This window comes from Lampris incognitus, chromosome 11 (assembly GCF_029633865.1).
Source record: "Lampris incognitus isolate fLamInc1 chromosome 11, fLamInc1.hap2, whole genome shotgun sequence".
NCBI classification, from domain to species: domain Eukaryota; kingdom Metazoa; phylum Chordata; class Actinopteri; order Lampriformes; family Lampridae; genus Lampris; species Lampris incognitus.
In genome coordinates this window covers 7,718,962-7,734,382 of record NC_079221.1, presented here as the reverse complement: position 1 = coordinate 7,734,382, position 15,421 = coordinate 7,718,962, and the positions used below count along the sequence as shown (strand labels likewise).

At 43.7% G+C, this 15,421-nt stretch overlaps 1 protein-coding gene across 1 annotated transcript; it reads right to left on the bottom strand.

Annotated features, from left to right (window-relative positions):
* Positions 1 to 506: 506 nt before the first annotated feature.
* Positions 507 to 15,320, bottom strand: ofd1 (OFD1 centriole and centriolar satellite protein). Its single transcript, XM_056289854.1, has 21 exons — positions 15,225 to 15,320; positions 14,191 to 14,394; positions 14,009 to 14,081; positions 13,690 to 13,821; positions 13,454 to 13,590; positions 12,449 to 12,622; positions 12,091 to 12,197; positions 11,861 to 11,980; positions 9,472 to 9,545; positions 8,552 to 8,643; positions 8,122 to 8,311; positions 6,999 to 7,129; positions 6,654 to 6,765; positions 5,504 to 6,238; positions 5,196 to 5,352; positions 4,994 to 5,085; positions 3,158 to 3,295; positions 1,842 to 1,990; positions 1,533 to 1,721; positions 1,325 to 1,395; positions 507 to 649 (listed from the first exon to the last, which is right to left on the bottom strand). Exons 1-21 carry the CDS (start codon positions 15,318 to 15,320, stop codon positions 604 to 606), a joined length of 3,219 nt encoding a protein of 1,072 aa, XP_056145829.1. The 3' UTR covers positions 507 to 603.
* Positions 15,321 to 15,421: the final 101 nt, after the last annotated feature.

The window sequence follows — 15,421 nt, the reverse complement described above, 5'->3', positions numbered from 1 at the left end:
CATCCAGTGGTTAGCGTGGTCACCTCACAGCAATGAGGTCCTGGGTTCGAGCCCCGGAGTTGTCAAACCTTGGGGGTCATCCTGGGTCGTCCTCTGTGTGGAGTTTGCATGTTCTCCCCGTGTCTGCGTGGGTTTCCTCCGGGTGCTCTGGTTTCCTCCCACAGTCCAAAGACATGTAGGTCAGGTGAATCGGCCATACTAAATTGTCCCTAGGTGTGAATGTGTCGGCCCTGTGATGGACTGGCGGCCTGTCCAGGGTGTCTCCACGCCTGCCGCCCGATGACTGCTGGGATAGGCTCCAGCATCCCGCGACCCTAGTTAGGATAAGTGGCCTGGATAATGGATGGATTTCTGCATCCTTAAATCTCAGTGTGGACATTCCTTTTGTTTGATATCCGTGTGCGAGCAATTTTCCATATCTCATCTTATTAGTATGTATGCAGTGGGTTTGACAAAAGAAATGTAGTGTCAACTAAACATATTGGAAAAATAAATAACTTTACTACTACAAGTTCACATCGGTATAAATGATAAATGGGTTACATGAATCGAGGGGCTTCTTCAGTTCATTGCAAGTCTTCATTAGCACTTCAGAGAAGCCGTTCACCAGAAGTCATCATCCAGAGCCTCGTGTGAATACGCGGCAATGCTGGGAAGACACAAAAGTTCATTAGCAGAAGCCCACAGAGACAAAAAATAAAAGTATATCTCAAATCAACTGGCAAGAAGATTAAATTGTTGCCTTGCATATTGAATCCTACGAAAGATGGAGATCAGGAGGCTCTTTGTTGTGAAACAAGTTCCGAATTTCTAAAAGGTTTTCTGCTGTGTCCAGAACCCCGCTTCATTAATTCTACTCCTCAAACATGTCTTTCCCATAGCTTAGAAAAATTAATTTTCCATTATTTTTGTTAGGGTTTGTCCCACACCCACCAGCCTGATGTAAAACCCCCCTGAGGACACATTTTGTGGGGGAAAGAAATTAAGGCGCCTGAAAACCCAATGAAATAGCGTTAGGACACGGCCACGTTTTCTGATTCAGATCAGTTATCGCTTCTGAAATAAGCTTTTCTTGGGTTGAAAAGCTAAAACAAAGTATGACTGCATACACTGTCACTCGTATCGCCAGTTTCAGAAAGAGCACTTTCAGAATTGGAATGATGTTGCCTGTAAAACTTTCCTTGGGGAAAATCGGTGCGTATAAATACCCAGAGAATTGTGCGACATCAGTGAATTGGCATTCGGGTGATTAAATCAGGTCATACCGTACGCATTTGGATGATACATCTGTTTTTGTCTAGTTCAGTGAGATGGTTTGAATTACCTGTCACTCTTCTCTTCAGACAAACTCTTGGCCTCGGGGCTTGTGTACGCTGGTTCCTCTCTTTCAGGGTTCTGAAAAACAACAAAAACAACAAAACAAATCCAACATGCCATTTAATACACAATCTGCATTAAAAACTGAGCTTCTGATCAACAAACCAATTTAGCAAACACTCCGGTAAAAGTGTGTGTGTGTATGAGCAACTCGCCTGTGCCTGTTCCCTCTCTCTTGCCTCCAGGACCATCTTCATGTACTGATCCAGGGGGTTTCCACCATGGGATTTCTCCTCAGTCCTCTTCTCCTCCATCGTCAGTTCTTCTTCTTCTCCTTGCCCTGCTATTTTCTCCTTCACTGCTTCTTCTTCTTCATCATGTCCAGCTTGCTCAACCTCTTGAGTCTGGTCAGATATGGACGGCGTGAATCATTGATCGTTCAGTCACGTCTTGGTTAAAGAGACCAATATAAACAGACCTTAAGAAGGACCACGAGCCGAAGGGGGGGGGGGGGTAATCATTACCATCTCTCTCTCCAATCTCTCCAGTTCTTTCTGCTCCCTCTCCTTGGCCTCCTCTAGCTCCCTCTGCCGCCGTTCCTCCCGCTCCTTCCTCTCCAATCTCAGCTCTTCATCTGTTTGTCGGGCCAACTCTGCCGGGGTTTGTGGGACATCTGTGAAACACACAGGTTGACCTAAGACATCCTCTCCATTGTGGTGCAAGCATTGGTAAGGCTCGCACAACTGTGTTCGTGACAGCAGATCTAGTAGGAAAAAAACCCATACAATAGATTTAACGGGGACATATCAGTGTTTTTGCACATTTTAGTCCACTTCCTACAAATGGTGCATACTTGACATTACTCCTGACCACTTTCCGACACATGCTGTTGTTTTTTTTAGATGCAGGTTTCCTACTTTCCAGTCAGCCATAGGTTTCCATTAACTTCAGTACAGTATGAACTAGCAGAGACTTGAAACTTGTTTGGTAGGTGATCCATCACAGTGAACATTCTACTCATGTTATTGCAGGGGCCCTGTGATGGCCTGGCGGCCTGTCCCGGGTGTTTCCCCGCCTGCCGCCCAGTGACTGCTGGGACAGGCTCCAGCATCCCCGCGACCCTGCGAGCAGGATAAGCGGTTTGGATAATGGATGGATGGATGTTAGTGCAGGACAATGCCGCTGAAAGCAAGGACTTATGCGAAGAGTTCACCAGGGGGGTGTGATCCAAATCTGGTTGGAAGCTTAGATGTCTGAAATTTGAGTCGGTTGCTGAACGGCATTGCGTTCACAAGCCGTGTTGTTATAAAATCAGATCCGGGAGATAAACAAGGATCACACGTGGCCGTCGTGAGGAAGGATAATGTAAATGTGGTGGCTTCTTGCATTAAGAAGGTTGCCGTTTCGGCAGCTGACTCTCAAACCTCGACTGTCCGAGCTTCCCACCAGCACAACAACACACCACCCAGAAGACCCGGGAGACACAACAATCTGTGTTTTCAGCTGCATTGTCCCACGACGAGACCGTAACTCAAACAAAACAGAGTCGACTAATGTCCTCTGTATTGGGTTACCCATCTCAACCAAGTTTCAAGTCTCTGCAAGTTGATTTTCAGACCGTGCTGAAATCAATACAAACCAATTGCTCCCTGGAAGGTTTGAAAAACATCACGGTATGCTTTGGAAAATGGTCAGGAGAAATGTAAAGTAGATGATATTTGTAGTATATGGGCTAAAACATAAAAACACCGGTATGTCCCTTTAAGACAAGAGGGTCATTCTTGCCTGGAAGGGTCAACTAAGATTTGGCTCCTGTGAACAAGGATGACCAACTACTCACCCCCCTGGGCCCGTGTGGGTATCTGGGTGTCTGGGAGGTCCCGCGGAGCCTGCGGTGGGGGGACAGAGGGGCCCCGAGGGGCCTCCTCGGAGAGAGGGATGGCCGTGTCCAGGAGCAGCTCTGGAATGTGGCTGGGCTCTGAAGGGAGACACACACACAAAGAGAGCTTTTCATGCCCCACCATAATGCAGCAGAGCAAGAGGACCAGCACAGAATACATAATCAGCTGCCCTTCATCTTCGCCATTGTGCGGGGCAAGTGAAAGGACACTTTGGAGGCCAGTCACACATTCATTAAAAAACAGCCGTTCTAAAATCCAGAACCTGCATTACAGCATTTCCTTCATTCTGTTACTGTGATTTTTTTTTTTAACTGTTAATTTGCTGGAAAATAACCAGGGATGCACAAGTCACTCCAACAAACTTGTTTAAATGACATATTTTAGACATTTAACAACACACGTCAAAACTACAGGAAAGAATAATTGAGATGGAATGTGCTTAAATTTTATAAAGACATCTTCCACTTTGGTTTGTGAAACTTTTTTCAGCACTTTTGGACCTGTGAGAGCCTGAGATGCTTTGGGTCAGTTACATTAATGGGGGAAAAGGCACTTCATGACTTTATGCATAATATATCCACAGTAAAAACAAATGACTTTAAGTTATTGAGGATTTAAATGGGATATAATTTAATTGGGTGACACGGTAGTCCAGTGGTTAGCGCTGTCGCCTCACAGCAAGAAGGTCCTGGGTTCGAACCCCGGGGGGGGTCACCCCAGGACCGTCCTCTGTGTGGCTGTGGTGGTTTCCTCCGGGTGCTGCGGTTTCCCCCATCATCAATAAGACGTGCATGTTAGGGTTAATACTCCTGTCTGTGCCCCTGAGCAAGGCATGGCAAGACCAACTAGAGTTGGTCCCCGGACGCTGCATGGTGGCTGCCCGCGGGTCCTAGCTACACAGCTGGGATGGGTTAAATGCAGAGCATGAATTTCCCCACGGGGATTACTAAGTGTCTCAAAATCAAAAAAAAATTTTTTTTTTCCTGTAACAGTCCCATTAGTGGGAATGTGGTCCTGAATGTGGTCCTGCTATGGTTTTGTTTATCCCGGGCTGCAGTCAAAGCGCTGTGTCTTCTGTTCAAAAAATGAAAAGCTGCAGGTGGCATTAAAGGAGGCGCAGCGTGTGCAGATGACACATGGGACCTGTCATCTCTGCTCCATGTCCTACGGAGAGGGCTTCTGTCCTCCCCCACGCACACAAACCATTAAAGTACTTAACGGAGACATGAGACTCTGGTCAGCAGAGTGTATAATCTAAAAACAGGGTCACGGTAGACTGCCTGGTAAACACAACAGTCCATATTATATCTGCTGCATCTCAGTTGAGGAGACCCAAGCTCTGTCCTATCAGGTAAACAGGATATTATCGTGTGCAAGTCATGTACAATGGAAGTGTATTACACAAAAAAACAATGAAAAAAAATCAAATCACAGGTGTCATAGCAGCTCTAAACAGAAAATGACAGTCTTTGTCTCTATCCATGTCCCACTGACTGTCATGCACGTATGTAATATGTAGCTGTACCTGTGTTGTCATGTCACGTGTGAGTTTATGGACGTAAATATGTCTGTATGTAGATATGCACGGAGGTTAAATTTGTATTTTAATATCCCAGTTGTGGCAGCAATTTTCCTCAGTTAGTATAAGAAAGAATTTGTGTATCGAGAAACCCGTTGTGAGAACACACTGGTGTAGTATTTCATTACATTATACTTCACAAAGAAAGCTGTGAACAAACCAAAGTAAACACAACCCCAGTGTAGTGTAAGAGTACCTGACAGAGTCTCGGCGAGGTCTTCGAGACTGATCTTCTCGGGCTGGGGGGAGGACTCTGAGCTAGAGAAGACTTTCTCTACCTTTGGTGGACTGCGGGCAACGAGGACATAGGAAGAAAAAACAAGACATTAGCATTCACTGTCCCCCCTGTTAAAAATAACACACCGTTCTGCCCTTGGCAAAGCGACGCCAGATGCTACCTGCGCTGGTCCCGTGCCGTGCTCTGGAGCTGAGGGCTGCGAGGTGGGGTGAAGCTGGGCGGGAAGTCCCCCGAGGGCACCACCTCGCCATGGGGGACAGGAGAGAGCCGGCTCTGAGATGACAGCTCAGGGAATGAAGCTGGAGCCACAACGGCCTCTGAATGGTGGGCAAGAGGGAGGAGAATACACATTATGAAAAGGGAAGACAGAAACACTTCCGACTGTTTACATCCTGACAGGTATAAAAGGGATTGCAGTGTCGAATTCCTTTGAAGGGATTTGACAGGATAAAATAGCCTCTGCAGTACCTTCTGCAAGCTTTGTTTGAAGCTTCGTCTTTCTGGAGGGGGAGTGGGGGGTGGAAGACGGGCGTCTTGAGGGAGAAGAGCTGCCGTCCTGAGGGTCTCCATCTCCCATAAATGGGGGCTCGGCTATAGACTGTAAACTTTGCTCTCGGTGAAGGGTCTGGACCTCCGAGAAGGTCGCTCTCGACTGGGGAGTGGGTGAGGTGGTTCTAGTGTGGTAGGTGGATGGGGAGGTGGCTACGGTACGGTGGGTTGCATGTTGGCGTTGGGGAGACAGTGGTCTCGGGGAGACATGGGGTTTCTGGGGTGACTGAGGGCGAGAACGGTGAGGGATTTGTCTCCTCTGTGGTGAGTCAGGGAGACGTGACGGATGTGCTCGCTGAGGGGAGCGTGGTCTCGGGGTAAACACGTGTGAGATGGCGGTGTGCACTGCCCTCTGCTGGTAGTTCCTGTAAGCCTCCTCCAAGGCCTCAGCTTCCTTCTCCAGCTCCCTGATGCGGGCTTTGGCTCCGGCTACCAGCTCCGTTTCTGAGTCCGGAGAGCTGCTCCGAACCAACTGGCTCCTGTGCCCTCGTAATGGCCCACCTGCTTCACCCACATCATCATAACCCATCCTGCCCCTTATCAGAGCCCTGTCCACATAGATGTCAGGTGGAACCATCTTGTCAATGGTTAGCTCCAGAACCGAGCGGTCCACTAGAGAGGGCTTTGGGTTACGCAGCACTTCGTTTTCAAGCGCTGCCATCATAGCGTGGATCACACACACCATAAGAGAGAAAAAAAGTAAAAAGGAGAATAGAGTTGGAGTTTTAAAATAGATATAAACCACCATAAAAGAGCACAGACTGGAAAAAGAGTGATGTAAAAACTACTGTCTAAGAACTCCATGTGTCCATCTACAGCCAAAAAAATGTAGTGGCTTCTTTTCCTTTCTTTTTCAAGATCAACTTTCTATTATGCCAACTAAAAAGAAAACTTTAAGGTGATAAGTTCCAGATTTTCTATTAACATTTACCGGAAAAGCAAGATGAAGGGAAAGTAGCGACATTTAAGATGAGATATGCTGAATTAGTTGTGTGTCACTGCGTTCGTAGCATACACAGTTGTGTGCGGAAAGGGTTCAGCCGTGCACAAACGCCCATTCAGGAGCTACCTTGCTGAGTCTGGCGGAGCTGCATCTTGATTTCCTCGGCGTGGGCGGTCATCCACCGCACCTTCTCCTCACACTCGGTCAGCTGGGCTCTGAGCTGGGCGCAATGCTCCACCTGTTAAAAACAGCAGACAAAGTCTACAAACGGCACATAACGCACTCGCACACAAAAAAAAACAACAACCTGCCACCCTTTTTACACACACCGAGTCTGGCTCGGTGAAAACCCAGATGCGCAACGGAGCTGCGATTCAAAACGCAACCCTCAGAGGCGAGGCGGATTTGCTCGAGAGAAGAGCGGACCGCTTTGTTTCTCACACTTTGTGAGAAGGCCGCAGTGTGACTGACCTCGCTCTGGAGCTGCGCCTGCAGCACCTGCTTCTGGTTGTCAAACTCCTCCTCGTCCAGCCTGCGAGCGCTCTGAAGCCTCCTCAGCTCCATCTGCAGGACCAGCTGTTCTTTCGACGGCTTGCCTGAATCTGAGAGAGGGTGTTATCCGTCAGAACATAATCTGTGACAGCACAGCATAAACTGGGAAGTTTCTCTTCCACGGCCGAGTAGGGGAAAATTTCATCTTATATGTATTTGCGGAAAAAAATTCCGATTAACACTTGTGCCAAAAGCATCAAGTAATAAGTAGGAGGTGAGGTCTGACTTATCGGGTCAGTCCAACGGGCTCTGGTTCATGTCCTTGCCTGTATGCATTTGGCTGACTTGGCACTCTGAATTGGATGTATTGTGCTGCGAGCGGACCACATGGTGTGGCACGGTTAATGAAGTCGACTGTTAGCGATGAGGACAGAGGAGTGCTAATCCTCCGTCTCTGTCCTCTAACAGCGAGAACATTGTGTCCCTCGGATAGAGGTAAAACATTGGTTCTCCACCACGGGGAGAGAGAGAGAGAGAGAGAGAGAGAGAGAGAGAGAGAGAGAGAGAGAGAGAGAGAGAGAGAGAGAGAGAGAGAGAGAGAGAGAGAGAGAGAGAGAGAGAGCTCCCCTGTCCCTCCTCGCTGCACTTATTTCTCCTCTCCACTCAAATAATCACCTCACCTCCCTTCCCCATTTTCTCTGCAGAAGGTTGTCTGTGAAGCTACAAACAGCACCAGAGGCCCCACATTGACAGGCGAGACACATCCAAACATGACTCAACCACCGAGCCAGAAGCAGCTGGACAGATAACAAGACCAAACGCTTCACACTAGAGTGAATCCTTTGACAGCTCACGCTGACTCACAGTGCCAGCCCTCTGAAAGCATCGGAGGAACCTGACTTCTCTCGCTTTTGAAAGGCTACAAATGCACAGGCTACAAATCCAAAGAAATAGCTCGCAGCAATTAAATCGCTCCTGACACGAAAGGAAGTTGTGGTATAGTCTTCCCAGACAAAATAAAGCTGATATCGATAGCGGGATGTGGAAGAAGGAGACAGTAAGCTTGACATCTGGGACGTCCCAAAAAGTGTCCCTTCCTCACCTGCACGGAGGAGCCCATTTTCCTCCTGGGCCTCCTCTAGCTGTTTCTTCAGCAGCCGCAGCTGCCCCTGGAGCTCCACCTTATCTCTCTTAAGGGTGGAGTAGTCGCTCATGGTCTCCAGCCTCTCTCTCAGCAGCTCCTTCTGTTGATTCAGCAGAGAAACCTGCTGCTGTGAAGTGTCCAGCTCAGTCTAAACAGAACAACAAAGAGCAGCGTGAGAAGGAGGAGATGAGGTGGGCATGGTGGCTAAATTGATATTCAATACAAAACTGCAACAGATTCATACAGTACAAAATGAAGAAAGGATCTTAATTAAAACGTAACAAAATAAGATTGAACTATTGTGTCAAATGCTCTACAGAGAGAATATTTCTCACTATGTACAACACCCTGGACGGCAACAAATATTTTGAGGCATTGATTGATTCACCTGCAACCTTCGCAGCTCAGCACAGACTTTGTTGTGCGCTTCTGTTTTGGCATCAATTACAGCCATCTCCTTTTGTATGCGAGCAGATTCAACTGAAAAAAAAATGTATATATATATATATCTATATATCTATCTATCTATCTATATATATATATAGATATATATATAGATATATATAGATATGTGAAGGTTATTCAATCACAGGTTACTAGGAAGTTATGCAGAAACATCCATCCATTATCCAAACCGCTTATCCTGCTCTCAGGGTCGCGGGGATGCTGGAGCCTATCCCAGCAGTCATTGGGCGGCAGGCAGGGAGACACCCTGGACAGGCCGCCAGGCCATCACAGGGCATACATAAAATATTTTATTTATCTATAATTCGAAAGCAAATAAATAACCTTGTTATTAAAGGGACTTCATCCCTTTCAGAAAATGTAATTTTCATCTCAATATTGCAATGAAAACATATTTAACAGTATACGTATATGTCCATCAGAGGGTGGACATATCGTATGGTTTATTCTCCGAATATTGGCCCATAATTATCTGAATATATGTGTGGGAGCTCAGCTAATATATATTTCTACAACTTGAGTGTCTACCATTTATGACAGGACATAAGGGGAATGGGAGTATTATGAGGGCTGAATGGCCCGCTACGGTGATATTGACCCAAGCATGTCATTAATACCTCTTTCACACACTGATATATTGGTAAATTTGAAAAGAAAATACTCTGGTCGGAGTATACTGGAGAGCAACAAAAGCTTGGAGAATATCCTAATAATAACAAGATATTTTTGTTTTGACATTCTGACCACTTGCATCTTTAGAAAATCCAAAGAAGGAGCCCAAATTATTTTCTCTTTCCTCAAAACTGCAAGCTGTGGCTCTGCAGATAAAACTCAACAACAAACCTTTGTTTCTGGTCTCGTTTTCCGTCAGCTTTTCCGTCCTCTTGATGAATTCCTCCTTCAGTTCAAGCTCATATCTTGGGAATACAAAAATAAAACAGGTCTGAAAATTTAACAGGAAGGAGGACAAGAAAAAATCATGACTCTTTCAATTACTATAGGCTACATAATTTTTTTTTTTTAAATCACAGATCCAAGTATCATCTTAAGTGCTGCAACAGCAGTGCATCATTTTGTCTGAGGGCAACTCAAAGGTGCACACTGAACAATCTGGGTGATGCTCACTGTTGACCACGGCTGATCTGAAAGTAAACAGAATAACATAACTGAAAAGCTGGCAGTCTAGGTAACTGTTATGATAGGTAATTGTCTATGGAAACAACAAGAAAGCTATCTTCTTTTCTTTTTTTAATCCTAACTGGGTGTTTGTCAAAGCCAGGAAGACGCTCAAACAGTACACCAGCCAATTGTAGAGAGGAGAAGGATAACAGCTGCCTAAGCGTAAAGCAGTGGTGATTCTGTATGTGGCGGAGTGTTGGAACAGTTGAGACGTGTATTTCCAAACACCGTGTCTGAGTTGCTTTTAAACCCCAAAACACACTGCACCAGAACTGGTCCACCCCAAGGATCGGGTCCCCTGGCCCAAACAGAGAAATATAGTGTATGCAGTTAAGTGCCAGGAGGATTGCCATGACTTGTACATCGGGGAAACCAAACAGGCGCTGGCCAAGAGGATGGCACAACACAGGAGAGCTAACACGTCAGACCTGGACTCCACAGTCTACAGGCCGGTGGCCACGCTTTCAAGGACGAGGATGTGCACATCCTTGATCAGAATACTTTATTCATCCCCAAGGGGAAATTGGGTTGGGTTATCTATCTATCTATCTATCTATCTATCTATCTATCTATCTATCTATCTATCTATCTATCTATCTATCTATCTATCTATCTATCTATCTATCTATCTGTCTGGTGATCTATCTATATCTGTCTGTCTATTTATCTATCTGTCTATACATCTGTCTAATGGGGAGTCAAAGAGGCCATCTATGTGAAGAGGGAACGACCATCCCTGACCCGGGGGGGGGGGGGGGGGTCTTAAGAGTACATCTGTCACCATCTTACTATGCTGTGATTGCAACCATTCCCCAGTCCTCTGCGAATAGTACACATAGCCATTGTAACGCTAGTTAATGGTCACGTCAACTTGCATATGAAACTGGTCATTGGTTTCGGTCGTTATGTGACTGTATTGTTTATAAGAGTGGGGTACCTGCAGTCACTGTATTGTTTATAAGGGTGGGGGTACCTACAGTCAGTTGAGATTGAAGAGGTCACTTAGATGATGATGAAACATTTCTCTTAATAAACGCTGTGTCCAGATGAAGTGATTCAGCTTTCATTCTTTCTTTGAATGAGAAAGCGAGTATGACATGTTTTCCATCGTTCCAAACTAAGGTGCATGTCTCCAATGGGCTCAAAAGACTCTGGGAAACATAATTTATGTAGGGCCTACGTATATTCTGAACTGCTTTCACCAAGAGAAGCTTGTCTGTCAAACCCATGAAACCACCAGCTCATTATCCTTCATCAAATATTCATCCCAAGTGAGTGAAGGTAGACGTCAGATCAGATCTGTGTGTACATTAACGATATTGCAAAGCTCTCATTTGACTTGAACCTACAGCGACATCTTCTGGTCAAAATGAGAAAAACGAACCCATCGAGAAGTCAAGTCAAGTCAATTTTATTTGTAGCCCGATATCACAAATTACAGATTTGCCTCAAGGGGCTTTACAGCAACACAACATCCTGTCCTTAGACCCTCGCATCGGATATGAAACAACTCCCTAAAAAAAGTGAGCCGAAGAAGCAAGCCTACTTATTATACATAGGTGGGAATTGCCTCCCACAAGTAAAATTTAAAATACATTTTTACAAAAGTTTTAAAAAATTTACAGACCCATCTTTTTAACCTGTCTTTTAATCAAGTTGATTTTATGTTCATGGTTTTTCATATTCTAATTCTTATTTCTTCCTCTTTTATCTGTGTCATTTCGTTTTCCTTTACCTGCTTATTTCTTTATTTTGTCATTGTGTTGTGTTGCTGTAAAGCCCACTGAGGCAAATTTGTAATTTGTGATATTGGGCTATACAAATAAAATTGACTTGACTTGGCTATCTTAGTAGTGTGAAAATTGCTCATCTTGGCATTTCATGTGTCTATTAACTTTGTTTTTATTCTGTTTCTTTTTATTATGTGAGGCACTTTGAGCTACGGTGCAAGTTAACAGTGCAGTACAAATAAATGTTGTTGTCATTTAGTTGAAATATTTGTTGGTGCATTTCTGAATGACAATGATGACATGATATTACTTAGTTACAATACCTGGAGAGTTCATTCTTTAGCTTCTGGTCATAGGTGTCCTCGATAGTCTTCACAGCCAGTTCTCTCCTCCTCAGCAGCTCTTCTATGCTCTTCACCTTCTTCTCGTGGATTTCACAAGTCCTGTAATTATTGTGCATTACGTGAATGACTACACCCACGACCTCCATATATTAATGGAGAAAATGTTAACTTCTTTGTTTATTATGGTGCGTTGAGTGAGATGACTCCACCTCTCAAACGCCTCCATCCTCAGCTTCAGCTCATTTTCCCTATTCCGCACTGCTTCAATTTCCTTCAAAACTGCTTGTCTCTGCATATAGACATTCTTTTCTTCTATCTAAGAAAAAGGAAGAACTGCAGATTACTCGATGAGTCATTACAGTCTGGATTGTATTTTTTTGTTTGTGGGAATGATACTTGGAATTTTGCCGAGCACACACATTGTGGCATTAGCTGTCTGGTGAGAAGATTCTTAAATGTTGCTTTATAAAAACACCACATGAAAATATAACAAGAGCTGTTATTGCTTTACTGCTGCAGAAATCTCTTTCTGGACAGAGCATTGCCTTAGACTGGTAGTAATATTACCTCTTGTTGTTTTTGTAACCGATCAATGGCATTTTTCTCCCTGTTGATCAATTCTTTTGTCTTCAACTCGTAAGTTCTCTCCATGTCTTGTCTCAGCTTCTCAAACTCTTTATGGAATTTGGCTTTTTCTTCCATCTTCACCTTGGCTATTTCCACATCTTTGAAATGTTGCATCTGAAGAAACAAATGCACAACTTTCCATAAACTTCCAAAACTACTTATAATAACAACACTTTACACATCACGTCATATACAACCTGTTGCTATAATAAGTAATGGGTAATCATGGATATTATAGATGTATAACTTTGGAGCAAACTTCTTAGGCACATATGCATTGGGATAGTTCATAACCTAATTATTTCTTGGTTGGAGCAGAACTGTAGCAGTCCAATTAAGAATTAGTTTAAAAAGATAAAAATGAGTGTATTTTCTCCCTTGTCTGTGTTTATGAAAATGAGGTCACCGTATATCTGTCGTATATTTATTCGTACTTGATGTCATTTTGGAGGATGTTGGGGGGGACGAGCGGGTTTGGAGACATGTTAGGGAGCAGGGGAGGGATGGGGAAAATGCTGGATTTATTTCATATGTTGATTCTGTGATTTGTAAAATGCAAAATCCAATAAACATAAGTAAAAAAAAACTATGACAGAACTCTTTCTGAGACAAAGATTTATTTGACTGCACATTACACCTAGGCATGTCACCACCACACCTACCATGGTAAATACAAATTTGTTCTTAACTGACCTGCCTGGTTAAAACATCATCATCAAATAAATCCCTCTCAGAAATAATTTTCATGAGATTGTACTGACCCTTGTTCACTTTGTTTTATGCTGTTCTATTTCTCGGGTTTTCATTTTTCAATTTCTTATCAAAATTTGTTTTATTCTTTAATACTTATTCAGTGCCTTTTATGCCTTAGCACTTTGAATTGCCTTTGGGGGAAAAAATGTGTAAAAACAACTAAACACACCAACTTGTCAAAAAGAGGCTTACCTTTGTGTTCATTTCTGCTTGCGCCTGTGCTTCAATTTCTCTTCTACAGGCAGCGAGTTTCGATTCATACGAGACCCATTTGTCACCCCTGTAGTGGAGGCTCTCATATTCCTGGTCAATCATTTTCATCTTGTCAACTGTGAAAGGAAAAAATGCTCCATACTCTGTATCAGACCTTCCATGTTAAGAGGCTCAGGAGTTACAAGGGCTCAATTTGAGACGTCTGCTCAACATACCAAGAGATTCTCTAAAACTTGAAATGGTGGTGGTTTGAGTGTCAGCGTCACAGCGCAGACTTTGTGTGTGATGGTCTGCTAGTTGTGTCAGAAGGCTTATCAGGAAACCTGGTTGATGGGAAAGCATATGCAATAAATCAGGCACAGAGAATTCGATGACAGCAGTAGTACGCAGTCTAAAAATCGATATCGACCATACCTCTTTCATCTTTCAGTTTACTTGCAGACTGTGAAAAGCGAAGTAAATACAACTCAATGTTATTATGATATCGATTTCAATACAAAAAGTGTTTTACATTCTAGATCATAATATGACACATTACCACAGATCTGTAGAGTGCTGATTCGGGGCTGATTTTAAGAAGCTGAAGAACGTCTTCTGTTGTGAAAATCTGGCAAGATTTGGTTACAGCAAAACTGTTAGAAGTGAGAAATATCTGTTTTCATCTGCAGCTTGTCAGGGTTAAAGCTATATTAGCTGAACCATATAGTTTTGTTCACCTTATCTTTACTTTGCCCGCTTTCAGGGTAGAACACAGACAGGGTGTACTCGTATCCAGACGACTGTAGATAATCAGCCACGATACTGTTGGAGGCCGAGACCACTAGAGAGTCCGGTTTGACAGCGACTGGCCTCGGAACCGCATCGCCACCGTGCAAGACTGGGTGTTTTAATTCTTGGATCAGCTGATTTCGCAGCTGTGTCTGCGTCAAAGCAACAAAAAAAAATCAAGAAGAACAAAAAAAACTCAAAAGGGTCTTGTGACAGTGTGAGCCAATTACACCTGGGATTGTAAAATGGTGAATGGGGTAAGCTAAGTCAGTGGTTCTAAACCTTTTTGGGGTCCTGGACCCCCTGCGTATTTTGGATCTACCCTGAGGACCCCTCCACCTGATCTTGGGGGAGTGGGTTGCAATTTGTAGAAACAGTAGAAACTGCATTTTAAATTGCATTATAGCATTTATTCACTCTTTGGGGCAAAAATAAGAGCTTTCAGTTGTAACTTAGATATAGTTAACAAAACAGAATTCTTATGCAGTAACTTTCAGATATATGTAACAAAACAGAATTCTTATGCAGTAACTTTCAGATATATGTAACAAAACAGAATATGTATTCAGTAACTTTCAGATATATGTAACAAAACACAATATGTATTCAGTAACTTTCAGATATATGTAACAAAACAGAATATGTATTCAGTAACTTTCAGATATATGTAACAAAACAGAATATGTATTCAGTAACTTTCAGATATATGTAACAACAGAATTTTTATGCAGTAACTTTTATTAAAATACAATAAATTACACTTGTGAAACAGACGTAATTAGAGAAAAAAGTCATGTTACCCTTTATAGTTTAGGTAGATAAAGGTCTCAGTCACATTTGAGTGCAATAATCCTATTTCTATAAATGTCATAGGACCTTTTTTTTAAAGATATTTTATTTTCACGGACCCCTTGCAATGACACCACGGACCACTAGGGGTCCGCGGACACCCGGTTGAGAAACACTGAGCTAAGTTACTTACTTTGAGAGTGTTAAGTACTCCTCTACTTTTGAAAGTTTGGTAGAGCTTCTTCCTGAGCTCGTCTGGGGATAACGCCTCCTCCTTGGCCGCAGACATCATCACATTTGATCACTGGCCAGTTCAGATTGTCGTTGTTTCAATGTGGCGAAAAGAAAGGGCGGGGGGGGGGTAACGGCGCAGGACTGGATTACAAGAGA